Source organism: Cardiocondyla obscurior, linkage group LG16 (assembly GCF_019399895.1).
Source record: "Cardiocondyla obscurior isolate alpha-2009 linkage group LG16, Cobs3.1, whole genome shotgun sequence".
In the NCBI taxonomy this organism is placed as follows: Eukaryota; Metazoa; Arthropoda; class Insecta; order Hymenoptera; family Formicidae; genus Cardiocondyla; species Cardiocondyla obscurior.
In genome coordinates this window covers 3,725,215-3,743,946 of record NC_091879.1, presented here as the reverse complement: position 1 = coordinate 3,743,946, position 18,732 = coordinate 3,725,215, and the positions used below count along the sequence as shown (strand labels likewise).

Here is an 18,732-nt window from a genome sequence, read left to right as displayed (position 1 = left end):
ATCGCTACGGTCAATTGCAATGCGAAGTAATCGTTACACAGCTCCATTTTGATAGAACGCTCTTCGATGCGATTAAACTTTTTTTTTTCTCTCTCTCTTTCTCTCGTTGCAACATTATTTTCAGTGCACAGCATTAATTAGTTTTACTTTTCTTTAACGAGGAAGATTAGATAATCGCTAGTCGCTTAAAGATTTAAATTAATAAAAAGCAGATGCTCTCTTTTTCTTATTTCTTTTTTTTTTTCTAGTTAATGCATAACGCGCAAAACTGTTGTGCAATTAAATCGATAATTTGAAGCCCGCTTACGGCTTCACCGTGGCGAATTACGAAGATACAACGCGGCGTGCTTGAAAACTGAATGATCCGGCCGAGCAAAATGATCCCTCACTCGCTTTCATATTTAGACGCGCGGTATGGAAATCTTCAAGTAAAAGCGGCGAAGACAAGAGCGGCGAAAATTGAAATTTACGGTCGAGTGGCGAAAAGAGCGAAAGTAGCGGTCCCTCTTAGAGACAATCGTTCACGGTCCGCTCGCGGAGGGTATTCCGTGCTTTCTCCCGTACGGTGAGGCACGTTACGCGCTCCCGGCGAAGTGTTGCGTCTGACAGCGCGTCAAAACCCTGGCCATTAGGCCTCGACGAATTCTCCCATTCCCCGATCGGGGATCTTTCGAAAGATCGTCATTAGCATAGACGCACTTACGATCGCGCGCCATTGACGTATTGCCTAATCGACGTTTCGAAGGATGGCTCGTCTGCTCGTTTGTTCGACCGATAGAAACGCCCGAGACGAGATCTGATAAGTTGGGCCTTTGATTAAGGCGTAACGGGCTGTTCCCGTCCGCGAACAAGCGCGCACTGTTTTTCTTTCTCAGTTTTTTTTTTTTTCATTTTCTATTTCCCCTGAAGGTAAAATGAAAGAGCTCCGTCTCTTTTTTTTTTTTTTTTTTTGTAGATATTAGTTGTCGAATGTTTTAAAAGTATATTTTAATTTTTTTAAATGTATTAATATCATTTTCTAAATGACGAAAGGAAATAATCGTGTTAATACCGTTTTATGATTGCAAATTAAGTAACGGTATTTTAATGAGAGTATTTGAGGCAATCGATGCTGCAAGAAGTCGGTCTATTAAAATTTACATATCTCAAATAAGCAGCTATAAGTCTTGATTAAGCAAAGATGAATAGGTGATCATAATTTAAGTGTCTTTTGAATACTGAGGTTTTCGGTATAATGCAGCGAGATTTAAGAAAAGAAAAAAAAATTTTATTTTATGACGCAATATTTATTGAAAGGCTCATGATTTATTACAGATTTGCTTCACAAATAAGCTATAAACTTTTTATACGTTATTTATATGCGGGAAGTGGCAAGGAGAGAGACGCCGGAAGCACCGCGATCGCGCGAAATGCAATTCCGACGCGCCTTCCTAGCGCCGTAAAAATTGGTACCGCCCGCGCGTGTGCGTGAACCAGACCGCCGGTTACGCAACTATCGCGTGCCGAGCGTAATTTCCAAGCCGATCGCCAGCCCGCTAATTATGCGCCCGAAAGAGAATGCACGGCTCGCCTAATCCCGGCAAAACAATTTCGCGAAGATCCGCCGAAGAAACGGAACCGGATCGCGGCCTTGACGTGACATTATCCCGACTCCAGCGTGACAAGGATAAGGCTTCGGATTCATCCGAGGATTCATCAGAAAAAATGCTGTAAGAAAAATAAAAATTTCTAAGGATCAATTTTTGCGTTTCGCAAAGCGTGAAGTTTCACACTCGTAGAATCACGGAGAACGCGAAAAAAAAAAAAGAAAGAGACGAACGGAAAGGAAAAGAGCTGGGAAAATAAAGTCGCGCAATTACAATGTAATTGAATCGAATCAGGGGATATCTTCGCGGCGTGTCCTTTGACGGAGAGAGATCTCCGACGTGCCGTCGCGGCGCACTTACGAGCCATGAGATCACGCGCGTAAAAATACAGAATACGCCGCTACGATCCCCGCGAGTCCATTCACCGCGGTGACTCGTTATCAGGGTGATGGATGCTGCGTACCGCCGTATCGTCCCGCCGCCGGTACTCGCGATTGATCGATGACACGTAATACGGCGCAGTATTCGCGATCCCGGGGACCGATCGGCGACGGGAGGGCGACGGGATAGGAAGGACGACGTGCCTCCGTGACTCCTCGAGGCCGGCCGAGGGAGAGGCCGCATTCCGAGCCGCGCCGCGCGGAGAAAGCCTCTCGTGCGGGACGACAGGCGAGCCTTCGGAGGTCGAGCGAACGGCCGAGCTTCCTTCTCTCTTCACGTATGCCCGTAACGCCGTCTTGCCGTAACTCGCCGACGAAATTTCTCGGTGATCGGGAACGCGACGTGCCACCGCTGGCCGATACGTCGCCGCGAAGTGGCCGCGTCGTCGAGAGATTGCGAGACTCCTCTTGCGCGAGTTGAAAAAAAAAAAAAAATAAGTCTCGTAATCGTCGGATAGTATCATTTAGATGCGAAAATTTCGTTAAGATAGAAGAAACAATTGGAAAATTATAAAACGTTGTGCCTCACACTTATTAATCGATCTAAGAGACCGAGAAGGCATTTATATATTTTTAATTTTTTTTTTTTTCTTGCATTGTCCGGAGGGTCCAGTCTTCTTTCTCCGCTCGGTTAAATCGTGATCAGTTTACGGCTGCCGGGAATATTTTTTACCGATCTGTAGATTATCCCGTTTAATTTTTATATTAATTTTTTCCCTGGTTTTCGATCATGATTGATTCCCAATCGGACAATTGATGCCGCTCGGTGACGCATCGTCGCTTTTTAATGGCATCCAGCCACATTGTAGCGTCCCGAGGATACTTGAATGGGTGAAGGCGCCTGTTAGCCAGCTCGTTTCATAACGAGCGTTTATTAAAAAAAAGAATTCCGACTCGACTCGATGAAGAAGTTATACAGTGTGGCTTCGTTCCTCGTTACGCAATCACCCGGAATAGGATCTACTATTTTTCTATTCGAGGGAACACCTGTTCGACAAATCGCTGAAGCTTCGCTCGCGTTACGCAAAAAACAATCTAACTGGCCATCTTTCTACGCTGGACCCGCGATTCTCTCTCATCGTCAGCCGCAAGAACGGGCGAAGGCCGCGATTCCTGAGCAGATTCGCAAAAAAAAAAAAAAAAAAAAACGTAGTTGCGTATTAAGTGATATCGCGATCGATATTGGTGAGCGAGATCGCGTCCACTACTTTCCATTCCAATCCCCGGTGATCGACATCGCCGGTAAGGACCGCGTGGAGAAACATAAGCGCACTCGTGTGCACCTGTGTGCGCCGACAGTCTAATTGGCTGCGATATTGGGACTGAAGTACCGCTAACTGGACAGTCAAACGCACATCGTATCGGGGTTACCGATGCTTCGACGACGTAAAAAAAAAAAAGTCTCACGTCTAAGTAGCCGAGTGTAATAAACAATATAAATATAAATGTAAAATGCAGTGCGAAGATTCTGCAAAATTTCCTTTGAGTTCTTTCAGTCGAGCGTCGCGTTGACCGGCTTGCGTGGAATTTTTATTTCGGACTACTTTCCGAGATGCGGCACGGAATGAAAGTTGCGTCGGAAAGAAGATTCACCTGGAAAGAGAAGATTCGGAGCGCGTAAATTTGGAGCGCGGTGGGTTGAGCGACTTCGGCGATATGCGTTTTCGTTGATTCCGGGCGCGATTATCCAACTCGCTCGCGGATCGGAATGCCAATTGCGATCGTGCCTTGATGAGGTTTCACGGACGGCGCGAGCAGCAGCTCGGTGCGACTCGCCGAACACTTTGCATCCGAGACTCTCCTGAGAGACGTTACGTAACGAGTCGTTTTTACGTGACGTTTCAAGGTAATTCGAGCTTGCGGAAGTGGCGCAGCGATAGTCTCGATTAGCGTGAATATTTTCACGTGCCGTTGAAGCAGGGGTGCAGCTCGCAAACGAAGCTCACTTTTTTTCTCTTTTTTTTCCTTTAATATTTCTCGCAAAAATTATAGAATTAAAATTGGAAAATGATAGAATAAATTCAGAGAAGCACGATTATTTTTCCGCGTTTGCGGCATAAGCTTATGCAAAGCGAGAGACTTGTAACACCATGCTAATCTTTTTTTTTTTTTTGTAATAGTTCGTGTTACGATAAGCAATCGGCAAAACCGGCCTAGCCGTTTATCGCTCGTTTATGATTCATGATTGGAATTGGATCTAGTACATTTCTGGGATACGTTAAGATCAACCGCCGCGATGCTGTCGCCGTGCCACGTCCCGCTGGCTACCTTGCGACACCTGTTGTGCTTAAAACTGCGTGTCGCGCAACGTGAATTCCTTCGGAAGCTAGTCATGTTGTAAGATTATTTATCGGAATTTAATTCAGTATCGCGCGATTCAGGTCGACGATTCCTAGCGTCGCAAGCTCGCTTTCCATATTTTAGAAACCTCAAATCTTTTCCTCCTCTCCGAACGTTTAATTGTCGAAAAAGAACAGAAATTTCCGAGTTGAATTTGACTAATTTAGATTTCTTTTTTTTTTATTTTATTTTTTTCTTTAAATCGCATTCCGTTTCCGCTCTCTCCGCTCGGAGCGGCTCTCCTGTCCGCGCGAATGTTGCGTAAATCGGTGCGTGATTGAAAAATTCGGGCCCGGGAGACTCCTGTTTTGGCGCGGCTTTCACGGAATGCCGTTCTTCTGCGGAGATATCGAATTTACTATGGCACGTAGTAAAGGCACGAAGGCGCGGAGCACCTCTGCGGCCTGCTCCTCGGCGTAATTCATCCCGGAGTTTTTCAAGTCGAGCCCGCTCGCCCGCTCGCTCGCTCGCTCGCTCGCTCAGCCCGAATACCTGCCTCGCCAGCGAGCTCCAGCGGGAGCAGCGGGGGGTCGTGCGGGGGGGAGAGCACGGAGGTGAGGCAGCCAGGTAAGAAAGCGGGCGAGCGAGTCCTCGGCCTCGCAGAAGTGGGAGGCAAAGGTGGTAGTGGAGGAGAGCGTAAAGTGAGTTTTCGCTCGCGGCGTTCGCTCGGCCGCCCGCTCGCTCGCTGGCAGAAGCGAGTCGTGCCGTCAGTCGTCTCCGTGGTTCCGCGGTGTCGCGTGTATGTCCCGACGGTATCGTCGTCTCACGGGTTGAGTAAGTGGTGCCCTGCCTCGTCTCTCGCGACTTCCTCGCCTCCCGCGGACGTGCGAACATCCGGTCGGCCGCTATCAAGATGGCCGCGCGCTGAGGAGGCCCTCGCCGGATTCCTGACAGTGTTCCGCGGCTCCTCGGTCTTTCTCTCGCCGAATTCGCGCCCTTCCCGAGTGGTCCCCGTTCCCGCCAAGGGCTCACGTTTTCCTGACGATGTCGCCGACGCGAAAACGCCTTGGATAGAATTTTCCCGCCCAAGAAGAAGGAAGGAGCGATTGGAGAACATCCGGCAGACCAGCAACGGTAAGGTAACTTTTATTCAAGCGTTTAAATCCTAAAAGTCGCGCACGGATGATGAATAATTGTCGCGATCGACACGTATGAATGAAAAGACGTGCGATAACATCGGCTGGAGGTCGACGGCATCCACCTGGTTGCCCGTTCTTACGTTCTCCATGAGAAATAAGCCGATTGCTCGTCGAACGTGACGCAACCGCGGGAGTAGAGTATCGCTCTCGCGATTCTTTCGCGAGAAACGATCGCGAACCTCTTCTTCTCTTAAACCTCGAGGATGGTATCTCACAAATTTACGTATAAAGAAAAAAAAAAAAAAAAATACTGGCTATAATAAATGTAAAATTCTACTGTAAAAATCTAACAAGTTGTCACACAAAAAATTACAGTTAATTAATTGCGCAAGTACAAGATATTATGTAATCTTTTATATTCGCACACTTTATTATAAAACTCTTGCAAAAAAAAAAAAAAAAACAATACTTGCAATTATTTGTTCAATAATTACCGAGTTGGTACACTGCAATTTTACGTCTGCGCCAGTTTACTTGTAATTTTCTCTACAGCGTAGCCAGCGTGTGGGATCGATTCCGGTGTCTTTTCCTCACCGGCGGACGTCACGTACGAGCGTTATCGTTTCTATTCAGCTCCGAGTGTCGTAACTTCGCCGACGCTGGTTTGTTTATTTCGGGGCAGGGAAAACGGCTGCTCTCGCGCGCCGCGCCAACGAGCACGGGATGTTAATGAGCTCGACGACGCTCGTCGGAATGCCAGCTCGCTTTCCATAACACATACGTCGACCGGCGCAGTTGCGTTCTCCATAAACGTCCCGCGGCCGGCCGCCTCGCGCCCGCGTATCTCCCCCTTCTCGCGTACGCGAGATAACATCACGCGGCCGGTCCAGGTATGTAGGCAGCTAGGAGAGCCGCGAACGAGCGCGATCGGTAGAAACGCCCGATCGGCCAAGGCCGCCTGAATAACGTCCTCGTGCGATTCGGCGCGGCGTCCCGAAGTCTGCTTGAACCTATCGCTTCTTTTTTTTTTTTTTTTTTTTTCCTTTTTTCTTTCCTTTTTTATTCCGCTTGCCTCCGAGACAATGGTATCTTCCGTTTCCATCTCACTCGCGATGCGCAAGATAAAGCTCATTATATAATTGTTAGATAATCCTTAATACAGATTGAAAAAAATTGATCATAAAAGCTCCGGCCAGTTCTGTTTCGCGCGTGAGAGACTACGGTATTGTTAAACGACTGAAACTGAATTAAATCGTTCCGCGGAGGAAACGCTGTTAAGAGTCGCGCGAGGGAGTACCAAGGACGAGTTAAATTCGCGTCGCGTTCAAGGAAAAGGGGGACCCAAGCGGACGCGTCGATCCTCGAACGGCTAGGACGATGGACACTCGACTTCCGGCGGCGTCGCGTCGATTTCCGCGCTCGTACGGGTCCTCGGCGCCGGCGCCGGGCACATAAGCGGGAACGGGAAGCTCGGCGAGCTCAACGGCATCGCGTTCGCTGGAATGCTAGGCGGCTTTCCAGGACGTAACGAAGGTGAACCGTTCCACGTACGCCGCGTTCTTAATCTCCTACCTCTCTCTCGCTGCCATTCGCTCGTGTACTCCGCTCCTCTTTGCACGTGAATCGAAGTATCAATGAGAACGATCGCGGCTCGGAGCACATCTTCGAGCCGAGCTCGGCGGACTGATCGTTCACCGGATCCCCCGGCTTTCCGAATAAAGATGTTTAAAACTATACATATCATGTAGAATTTTTAAAACCACGCGCTGTATTTTAAATTCCATGCATTGTACATTTGAATTTTATTATATTTATTTGTTTTATTAATTAAATTCCTGGAGACCGAACTGATGAGTCGGCAGAGATTAGGAAACGCTCGAACGTCCGGTGACTAAACCCGTCGAAATATTCTCGAGTCCTTCGTCCTTTTTTTGTTACGCTATCTACCTGTGTGTCTGTACGTCAGAGAATTTTCGGTCGACTGATTAAATTCGTTTTTTTTTTTCTTTTTTTTTTGCGCGCTTTATAGTCTCAGAAATAATAGAACTTTTTCGAAACGCCTGTTCCTCAAAGTACCCGTGTTCTTTCTACCTAAGCGAATCGGGCAGTAATAGCAAATTGGTCTTGCGTTGTCCGATTCGATTAGCCTTATCGCGGGTACGAAGTGATGGATTTTCGCTCTGACGCGTCCGTACGTCGGTGATAAATAAGAACTCGCGTTAGCGAAGACTCGCGTCCATCCTTGTTGCTCCTTTATCGACACCTCGTTCATCAATTACCTGGTTACGTCCACCTGGCCGCCTCGCGTTGACAGCTCCCGTCGTGCGGGACCAAGTCCGTTTTCCGGCACGCGAAATCGGTAACGCAAGTCGAGCCGAGCGCCTTTCGCGTGCTGTTCCGCTCCGGACGATTCCGTAATGGCTGTTATTTTTACGCGGCTGCTTCTCGCGAGCGGAGTCATCGGAGGGAACGAACTTCATCGGAATGCTCTGCCGCTCGCCTTCTGCGGCCGAGGAAGGGAGGACTCCGCGGCTCATCCGCCACGGCCTCGAGCCTCTCGACGCACTTGCAGCGTCTCTCCCGCGATTGTAATCCTTCGCGGGCACCCTGGGTGGCGGTTCAGTACGGTTAGGACTGGAAAACCAGGCGCGGGGGTCACGGGAGGTTAATGAGAAGCCTGGCGGAAGGTGAAACTCGATCACCAGTTCTCTGCCGGCAATTTTCTTTTCGCTAATTAAGTATTTTAACGCGACGTTTTGGAGCGTTCCTCCCGTCTACTGTTTTAAATACTTTCTCGTTGCCTTTCGTGAAAAGTTTTACTTCGGGGGTTTCACGAGCAATGTGAAATTCTTAATTAGCCATTAAGCGGACAATCCTTTTCTTCTTCAGCAATTAGCTTGTCTCAAGACGTCCTCGCGTCTTCAGTTTGGGGAACAATGCCTCGCGTATGCAGTCCCGCCGCGTGGCTTCCCACGTGGAAACCCGACACCTGAATAGGACCTTTCATCGACGTCGCTCGATGTGTCACCGCGACGCGTAGTTCGTCCTCGCGTCTTCACGCTTCTATTCCACTTGGAAATTGTGCAACGCGCAGGTGATTTCAATCCGCGACAATTTTACGCCGTTTGACTGCGCTCGCGTGACGGGTTCGAGCGAAAGAGACTCTTCTCGCGAAATGCGTCGCGTTTGTCGCGTCGTATATTATTACTATTTTTCAAGAGACCCGTATATAAAAGATCTGTAACTTCACATTTATTATGGTCAGCAACTCGCTCTTCGAGATGAATGTAATGTATTCTTCAAATTAAATCAAGGTACGAAGTCGACGCTCTCGAGCGTTATCGAGCGGCTTTCGGGACTCGGGTATCTTCTCCCGCGGCTTCTCACGTCCGCGCGTCGCGAAGAGAGAGTTAACGATAAAATAATTACCGGCTGCAGCCCGTTCATTGTTCACCACCGATCCGGACGCACGCACATTCCTCCGACACACGGCAGTGTCTCGAGACTTCGATGACTCACGAGCGTATCATGGGCAGCGAATAACGCACGCGGTGGAAAGTGCGGCTTGCACCCGTAAGAAACAAAGCTGGAATTCGCGTTGCACAATTCTGTCCAATTCCCGTTATCGGAAATGCAAATCCGGACTCTTTTATTTCTTTTTCCCGGCGCGGTTCTTAATCGATTCTGCATAATGACTCATGGGCCTACGTAAACGAATGCAAATAATAAAAACCTGATTTGTTTTTTAACGGCGACAGAAGCAACATAAAAAAAAAAAATATGCCCAGGTACGAAATTATGTTTTAACAGCGCAGTTTGCGAAACTGCTGTGGAAACTCTTGGCGGATCCAAAAAAATAAAAATCCGACCGTTCTTCCATAAAATACGCCAAGAGATGAGTTTCAGAGTACGAGAATACAATCAGCTTCACGTCAGTCATCTCAGCTCATTTCTAAAAACGGTGCTCGGCAACGTTTCTATTTTTTTTAATTTTTTTTTTCCTTTTCACAAAGGATGACTCACGGTGTGAAATTTAATTTTTATTGCTTGACGTCCACCGGACGCAGGCGGGGAGCACACACTCAGCGTCTTTCCCTCCGCGTTCGTCTTCTCGGAACGTCTGCGTCCTTCTGTCCTGTCGGCGGAAGCGGAGAAGAAGGCTGCTCACGTAAGAGACGCGGGGCATCTATCGAATAACGCGATCCCCGGGCTCGGGCACGATCTCGAGGATCGATAACGAGGAAAGCCACGTCGCCTCCTCGTTCCACCTTCCTCAAGCCGCGCCGAGGCACGTCAGGACTCCTCTTCTGATCGGTCGTTACGTGTTTATTTTGCAATTATTACGTCCTCGTGTCTGGCACGCCGACGTGCATCATCGGCGATTAACGGGCGTCGGAGTTGTGCAAAGAAACGAGCGCCCAGCGCGGCGAAAGCTACCGAAGAGAGCCTGGCGTGTTTGCGAACGTACTTACGTAGGTGTGCCACTCGTTCCACTGGCACGCTTCCGGTGAAATATGGCGTTTTCGCTCTTACCGAATCCGTTCCTCTCGCGTACAGCGAGATAAACACGTCATTATCGTCAAAACGTGCCTCCGCGAGCTATGCAGTCTTTCCTCGCCGCTGACTTCGTTCGATTCTACTCGGGAATCCCCAATTTTAAAATTAATACATTTTTTTTTTTAATGAACGCACGTACAAATGTTTTTAAGTACTTTTCTACACGAAAGTTCCACCGTGGAAGGTTGACAAACCGGCTAAGAAACCTTGGCGAGCGAGCAAAGCGTCGGATTTTTATTTATCTTTCGAATAAAAAAAATTCAATCCGACGGGACAAGTCGAACCGTTACGCAATCGCGAATAAAACGCGTGCAACGAAGGTTACCGCACTCTTCCTGCGAGCTGGTTCTTCGCATAAACGAAGAATTCGTCTTCACATGAGCCATTTCCCACGCGTCCTCGCGAGCGCCTGAGCTAGCATGTGACCGGGCAGAGACGGCCGATCATGCAACTTGCACGCGAGCATCTCCACTTTTCACTTTTCACCTTTTCGCCTTCTGCGCGAGATCTCTTCTCCATTCAAGTCTCACGTGTCGCATGCCGAAAAAAAAAAGAAAAAGAAAAGAAAAAAGAAAAAGGTTCGCGAGCGCGATTTCGACAAGCTCATGCGAAAATTCTCGCCTCTTATCACACTTGACACGCGAGACTTTCACCGTTCGCCCTCTCACTTCGCAAAGACGATCGCATCATCGATACCATCGAAACGGAACGGGATAGATCACGCTCGAGATAAACTTAAATGCTATAAAAAGCTTTGAATTAAAATTCTTTCCGCTCCGCGATTGTTCTGGCCTTTTAATTATCGCAGGGCCTAGCTCGCGAGCCGTCGATCGTGCGTTTTACTCGCCGATCAGCGTCGGACAATAACGTCTATCAAGCCGTACGCGCGTTTTCTCGCGGTCCGGATGCGGATCCCCGCGAGAAAAGTGAGAAACGCGGCCTCGAACAGCGATCGGGATCGATCGCAAATAACAAAGTTCATCGCTCGGCTTTCAGATCGGCCGGAGCGAGGAGCGCGAGGACCTGGACTCGCCTATGCCGGGCGAGGTGAAGGAACGCAGCAGGTGGACCTCCGAAACGTGAGGGGACGAAGAGTCGCTGGTGAAATAAGGACCGGTCGCGAAGGACACGGCGCGTCTCTTCCCGCAAGAGGCTTGATCTCCTCGCGAAGACGCACCTTTGCGGAAGGATGGCACGGAGAACGGGACATTCGACGCTCTCCGCGTCCCTCGCGACGCTGCTGATGACGGCGCTGATAGCGATAACATCGTGGAGGGTCGCCGATGCTCACGTGGCCCTCACGTTCCCTCGTGCGAGGCACTACGACCTGGACTTCCTGGACAATGCCAGGACGCCGGCGCCGTGCGGCATGCCACGCGGTAAGTCTGCCGTTCAATATTCTTAACTCGGGATTTTCTTTTACATTTTATTTTACTTTAGAATTAAATTATATAACAATTGAAAATAAATCTAGCACGAGCGATAAATACCGCGGAAACGCAATCTTGAACGGCTCGAGAAGCGCTCCGAACGCGGAATCCCGCGAGAGCTGAGAGCGTAATGGGCGCGTAATAGAGCTCCTCGTCAGAAGAGCCCATCTCGATCGACATCGAGAGCGCATTTCGGAAACCGCGACGAAAGGCACTTTTCGCGGAGGAATCGCGGTGCGACTTCGGCGCAAAGGGGGATATAACCGCGGGTTTCTATGGGAAAACGACATTAACGCGGACGGTCGGTCTCCCTCTCCCCGGGTGGAGGATACAAGCCCGCCGACGTCGCCGCCAGTCGGTCCGATTCGCGGCGACTTTCACCGGCTTGCATGAAGGGAGCGAGCCTCTCTCGGTACTCGCGGGCATTACCTTTCATGTTTCATGCGTACCTAAGCGCCGATACTTCAGGGCCGCATTTATACGCGCGGAGGGGGAAGTGCGGGCCGCCAGCGAGATCGCGGCCTTCCCCTCGGAGGAAGGAACTTCGAGATCGAATCACGCGCGAGGCGGACCGCGATGTGAAAGCATCTCGTAATTAATTAGACATCTGACCGCGCGAGATAGGAAAATAGCGCGTAGTGTCGCGTTTCCGTAGCCTTCTCTTCGGTAACTCGCGGCAGACCCGGGCTTCCCTCATCTGATTTTCATTCGGGCGATTTAATGACGGTGTATTCATCGGGTGGGATGGAAAACTGCGAAGAAAAGGAGATCGCAGCCGGTTACGATCGCCGGTTTTCGCATTGTTGCGTCGCGAGGCCGTCGCAATTACCTTGCCCGGTGTCATCGATCCTCCCGCCACCCCCTCATTTTTCCTTGCGAAAGCGTAATTAAGACCGAGCCGTAGATGGCACCGCGTTGCGTTACGCAAGCGACGGAGAGAAGAAAGATGTCATTATTTCTCTCCCGTGTGGGTAACGCGGATTATTCCACGAGCTCGAAGAAGTGAGGCGAGCGGGTCCTCTTCGAGATTTCTTTCCGTACGGCGCCGTTCTTATTTATCCACCTCCTTCTTCGCTCATTATCGGGCCGGTGATTAACTCGCGCCGCGCCGCTTGTTCTCTCACGTAAAATTGCGAAAAAGTCGCGTAACCGGCCGTGGAAAACTGCGCCGAGCTGCATAGATCTCGGGAGCGCGCGGGCGGATTACGTAGCGACGTTTACCGTAATCGAGGAATCGAAGGACCCTCGCGATCGTATCGCGCCAACACCCGCCGGTGATTCAGGAAGTACAGCGCTCGTGACAAATTTACATTCCCGGAAGAGCGCCAGAAACTCGCGTCGCGAGAACAGAAATTCGCGCGAACTTTATTTCGCGGCTCGCGGCTTTTTACGAACGCGTGTCGCCACGCTTCGCACTCAATTCTGGATTATAATGACTAAAGCCAGCCGCGGTTTGCCCCGGCTTGCATTCGCGCGATTGCGCTAACGCGGCACCGGCTGCGCGAACGCGCGGCAATAAATTTTTCTTTCCGCGGTTGTAATTTAATCGAGCTATGCTCCGACGGCTCCGCTCGGTCAGCGGAGGAGAAGAACCGCTTTCCTTCCGGAGACGCGCGCCGAGGGGGAGCGGGAAGCGGAAGGTGGGGAGGGACCGTGTATTACGGTAATACCGGAAAAGTTGATTAAAAGTACTGAGGGGAGGGCAATCGGTTATTTGCATTTATATTAAATTAATGCGTAAACTCCGCGGATTCGGCGCATCCTAATAGTACTAGGCCGTTTCCCTTTCCTTGAAATAATTACCGTAATAGAAGAAAGTCGAATAATAACTGCGCGAAATACCGCGATTGTGCTGCACAGAAAGGTATCTGCATCTTCGCTGGCTCTCGTGATGAAATATATTTTAAGATTATTTAATTTTATATGAATTTCTTTTTTTTTCTTCGTGGAAAGTTTTCTAGCTTCGTTCCCTGAAATCTTAATACGTTGGGAGAGACGATCGGATTAATATAGGATACTCGTTCACGTTATATACCATCGTGTACGCGCGATAAAATTCGTTCGCGCACGTAGCTCGGGCTACGTGATTTTTTTTCCCAAAGCGAGTGGTGAAATTCTGCGCGGTCTACATTCGGCGCGTCTTCGTTCTAAAGTTTCGCCTCGTTCGAGAGGCCCGATGGAATGCCTGATATAAGGCTGAATGCAAATTAATAGGCGAGAAGTGTCTCGCGACGCATTCCCGAAATACCGCGAGACCTCCGGAACAGGTTGCGGCACTGCCGAACGAGGCCAGAATCAGACCTCGAATTTTCAGAAACTGATCGCCGATGGCGCGGAACGGAGTCGTATGTCGTTGCTCGATCTTATTTGCCGCTTTTTGCGTCTAATTTTATATATTTTTTAATTATTTGATAAAACGTTCTTTAATCTTTTTACGTAGCTTTTTAAATCTTTGTTAATCGTTCTTTATCTTTTCAGGCCACGTCAAGACGTCGTTGTTGGCAGGAAGCAATTTCAACGTCACATGGCACCTCGCATATCCCCACAGGGTAAGTATAACCCCCATGAAAAAAATATATTATATATATATTTTTTTTTTAAATTTTTTTTAAATACGTATATTGTGTAAAGATCGAGGTTGATTAAACTTTGCGGCGAAGAAACGTTTCAGGCTTCTGCGAAAATTAATTAGTCGCGGAAGTAACGGGAATTTCTCGAGTACCGAAAATAGATTCGAGGAATTTTGCCTCCTTGAATATTTTATGAATGTTTCGCCGACATTCTTTACGCTCGCTCCACGGCGACGTGCGCAATAGCCGATTCTGCGGTATCGAAATCTCCATCTTAATTTTACGGCGCCGAGAATTTCTCGGCGTAAAGAATTACCATCTCGCTGCACTCCTGCCGTCAGTATCGAACTGTCTCAGTGCGTCTTGGTTCACCGTCTGTGTGCCGCGACGTACGGAAGAGCCCGTTTTCCCGAATAAATTAACGCTACTGCCGCGCGGAGCGTCCCGCATGAATCTCTCGCGCCGCGCGCTCGGTCACCGTCGTTAATTTCGTCACGCGTTGTAGATCCGCGCTTAAACACCGGGAAGCAGTAGTCGCTTGAGAGTCCTTATGGCCGGTTACGTGAGGACAGAATAAAATCGCGTACACCGCGAGTTTTGTTATTTCGCATCGGGACCACTTTCTCCGCAGTAGCGCCGGCCACTTTCCGGGGCGGCGCGTAGAACGCGTTTGGCATAATGGGGCATTCTTCGCAGTCCGCTATTTCTGTTTCTCTTTTTGCGTCCCGGTAATTAACCCTTTTGCTTGGCGCTCGCGTTACGCGCCGTAATGGCCACCGCCCGTTTCCGAGGCACTCCAAACGGATCGAGATCAAAGTTCGCACGGCTCGCCGGGATCCTAGAATCTACGTTCAAGCCCGAGTAAATTGAATTCAAATCAGCCGTCACTCGTACGTGGAATACATATGACTTCGTCCTATACACGACTGCAACTGAAGCTGAACGAAGGAGAAAGCTTTACAAGGCTTCGGAGAAAGCACTTAAGTGATCGTGAAACGTGAGATTAACGAGACGTCGCGTTGTTATCGAAACTCCGGGGGACCGCAAACGACGGTCCTCGCTCTATTAAAATCAATTTTTGTCGCTTCAAAGAAGAGAAAGAAACACAAAAAGAAACTGAAAGAAAGATAGAGAGGAAAAGAAACCTGCAAAACAAACCTGCCAACGAAAAAAAAAAACCAATCGGCCTTACCGAACTTCCCTTCGCATAATCACAAATATAAATCCGTCGAAAGACTGGAGATCGTTAAAAGCAGTAATTTATCTCCGCGGACGAGCGTCATCGTTCTCACGACGACGGGCTCTTATCCCGTTGACGCGGTGCGGATGTATCGTCGAATAATAATAACCACGGCAAACAGACTCCTCATTGTTCGCCGGCGCGAGGAGACGCGCGCTCCGACGACGTGGACGGCGATAATCGTCCGTATTCAGCGTAACGAGCACTCACGCACGCCAGTTACGCTGAATGCTCGGCCCGTCGTTCGCCGGGGACATTGCGAATTTGTCCGCGCGCGGTTCCGCGAAGAGAAGAGAGGAGCGACAACGACGACGTGCCGTGCCGAAGAGGCTCTCCTCTCGCGGCCTACGCGCTCTTCGTCGCTCAAGGTGACGCGCGCTGAATTATTCACGAGCCCGGTGCCTTCTCGTAGGCACGCGGACCTACGAGTAGGACGAAAGAGCAGAGGCGGCGCAGAGAGGCGAGCGGAGCCGCGAGGCAGAGCAGATCGGTATGCCGGGTACCGTAAGTCGAACGTCGCGCCGATGACGATCGCTCGAGCACGAAGGCGTCGTCCCTTGCCTTCGAGCGCAAAACCCACGATTCTCTTCTCTGGCCGTCGAGGCGAAGCCGAGCGAGAGCGTGCTCGCACGCAGCGGCGAAACCACCTCTCGTCCTTGCGATTATCGGGCGATATTTGCATGCATTTTCTCGCCGCGAGGCTCTTAGGCGAACGCAAGAGCGCAGTCGGACCGTGGCGTCTCTCTTCGAAAACCTTACATCGCCCGAGATGTATTAGATGGTACGATAGATGGGCGCGATAGCGGAACAATGGACAATAAACAAGTAAATACTATAAAAAGAAGGAAAAAAAAACCGTGGGAGATCTCGAGGAAAAAATTTATACGTAAAATTATGCGTGCGTTTATATATTTATTCATATATAATACAAAATGTATTAAAAAGAAAAAAAAAAAGTTGCATTGCAGCTTAAGAAACGTGACAGGTAAAATATTAAAGATACTTCTATCTTTTTCCTCTTTCGATTCCTCGGCTCGAATCCGTGAAAACGTCAATAATCGCTGCGGTGAAAGACGCGGGGGAAGAATCCAATTCCCATTTTGCAAGATCTTGCGTGTAATGCGCGGGAGAGGCTCGCGATGGTAGGTGCACCCGCGGCGTGCATTCGCGCGGATTACGACGGGGAACAGGTTGAAGTCCCTCCTCTGCGCCTCCCGCGAAAATATCCGCGGCACGAGAAAAATTCGACAACAACAACCGAGCCCACCGTGGAGTGCAGGTGCGCACGGAGCCGTGCGAAGCGGTACCACGGCTCCTCGACGCTTCCCTTTCTCTTGGGATTCGCGTACGAGAGGGGAAAACGCCGCCGTTTCGCGGCCGCCACCGGTTTTTCGTCCTGGCCTCTTGCATCCGAGCGCGAATTTATCTCGGAGATGCCGCGAGGACACTCGAACGCTGGCTTCGCGCGTGCAAAGTCCTACTTGGATATAAATAAAAGTAAAGAAAAAAAAAAAAAAAAAAAAATTGCGGCGTCGAACGTTGAAAGTAGAGGATCGAGTCTCTGCTTAACTGAAAGTATCATGAATGTTGCGCACTTCGATCGAGTCGCAATACCGGCCGCTAATCGTGTCGCGATAATTCTCGCCGCTTCCTACAGACCCGCGGGACGGATGCGGTTACTCAACGACGTTTATGAACTTGCGTACGGGCCACCATACGCTTTCCTAACGGTGCTCGGGACGCGATTATAAAGTCCCGCGTTGTCGCAACCGGTGGCGCATATCAATCGGCCGATCCGTTCATTAAGCCCGCTGTCATCGTGCCGTCATTGTTCCACGGAGGGGCTCGTGCCCCGAGGAGTCACGTTGCGCGCTCCCAATTCGGGACACGTTTCATAAACCGGCAAGGAGTGGGTGTCGCAAGCGCCGAGGTGATTGCGAGGCAAACGTTAACAGAAGCAGCGTGACCGACGCGCGTATACGACACACTTGTAACGCGAAACTCTGTTTGCTATGCTAATTATCGGCACTCCGATGCGAAACCCGACACCTTGAATTGCAGCCTTAGAACTTTGTGGAAATATTGGAAATGTATACCGAGCGCGGCCAATCGTAAAAGCAGAGTAAATAAATTGAATTAGTAATTTATGAATGTAAGCTCTTGATAAGATTGCGCGTGACGCGTTAGCGAAAAATTATGGAACGACAGACGTCGGCTGTGTCTGTATACTTCGAGGCAGAGAAATTCTGATCCGTTATTGTTGATTTATCGAGGATAGCGCGTCCAATTGACGGTGACGGAACGAATCGTCCGCGATGTTTCTTGTAAACTCGACAAGTTGTACGAGCACGGGAAGGGAAAAAAAAAAAAAAAAAAATCGAGAAATCGGACGACCGGCATCCGCTTGCATCGATTCCGTCTACTGGCCGGTATCGAAGCCGCGCTGCCGCGTCGCCTCGTTTCAATGATGTGTCATTTATTGCGGAACTCGAGGGGAAGAGAAAAAAGGTATAAATTTTAACGGAACAGCATGAATGGGCAAAATACGAATGGACGGATGGATGAACGGACGAACGTTCAGCCCGCGGAACATTTCTAAATAGGATGCTCTACGAATATAATCCTTTACAAATTTTATTTTAGGGAGGATTCAGACTTCAGATTCTGGACTTTTACGACAGACCGCTGCTGGATCTGACGCCTATCACGCGGAACAGCGAGTTCGTCGAGGACGACGCCACGTAAGTGCGCGGCAACGCGCTTTTTTTCCTTCCGGATTTCGATTACCCCCGAGTGACCCTGGCGTTTCCGACTTTCCAGGGCGCAGAGCTATGCTGTGCAGCTGCCGCAAGATTTCACCTGCACGGACTGCACCATCAGGTTACTGCGGGAGGCCGAGGAATGGGGCTCCAGCTACAGATTTTGGTCGTGCGCGGACATCGACGTGAGTTTCTCGTGATTTCTCTCGGAAAATGTAGCTTCTAACCCGATTAAACGCAATCGAGTAGTTCGGTCGACGCGGAGTATCAACGCGATTTTATTCGATTAAAAAAAAAAGAAAAAAAAAATTACGCGTATAATTATATCGGAAAATTTAAGTCTTACAATTAGTATTATATAATAATATATAATATTAAAAAATGTATAATTTCACAAATCACATGAAACATGAAATTAACGATGTAAAATCAATTTTTATCACGGGCTCTCGTTTTGATAAGCCTTATCTCGAGCGATCGGTGATTTTTCCGCTGACAGATTCGCGACAAGAAGGACTATCGGGAGGACTGCAGCGGTCACGGACGCTACCTGCTCGGCAGATGCAGGTGCGATCGTTTGTACCACGGTGCGAGGTGCGAATTCAAGGAGGAGTGTCTGGACGACTCGGACTGCGGTATTCAGGGCACGTGCATCGACAATGGTGGCACAACCGCGCCTACCAAGCACTGCTACTGTAACGCCGGCTGGTTCGGCCCGGGCTGCGCGAAGA

The 18,732-nt window shown here is 49.5% G+C and overlaps 1 protein-coding gene across 3 annotated transcripts in view; it reads left to right on the top strand.

Moving 5' to 3' along the window:
- Positions 1-4,978: 4,978 nt before the first annotated feature.
- The window catches only part of Nahoda (nahoda), a 23,202-nt gene continuing 9,448 nt past the window's right edge, over positions 4,979-18,732 (top strand). For 2 of the 3 annotated variants that reach the window (XM_070667960.1, XM_070667959.1), the window contains exons 1-6: positions 4,979-5,440; positions 10,999-11,381; positions 13,911-13,981; positions 17,886-17,983; positions 18,063-18,186; positions 18,501-18,732. In XM_070667960.1, coding sequence (XP_070524061.1) covers positions 11,192-11,381; positions 13,911-13,981; positions 17,886-17,983; positions 18,063-18,186; positions 18,501-18,732 — 715 coding nt within the window. In that variant the 5' untranslated portion in view covers positions 4,979-5,440; positions 10,999-11,191. The remainder of the gene's footprint in view (positions 5,441-10,998; positions 11,382-13,910; positions 13,982-17,885; positions 17,984-18,062; positions 18,187-18,500) is intronic. The other variant, XM_070667958.1, reaches the window with a different exon arrangement.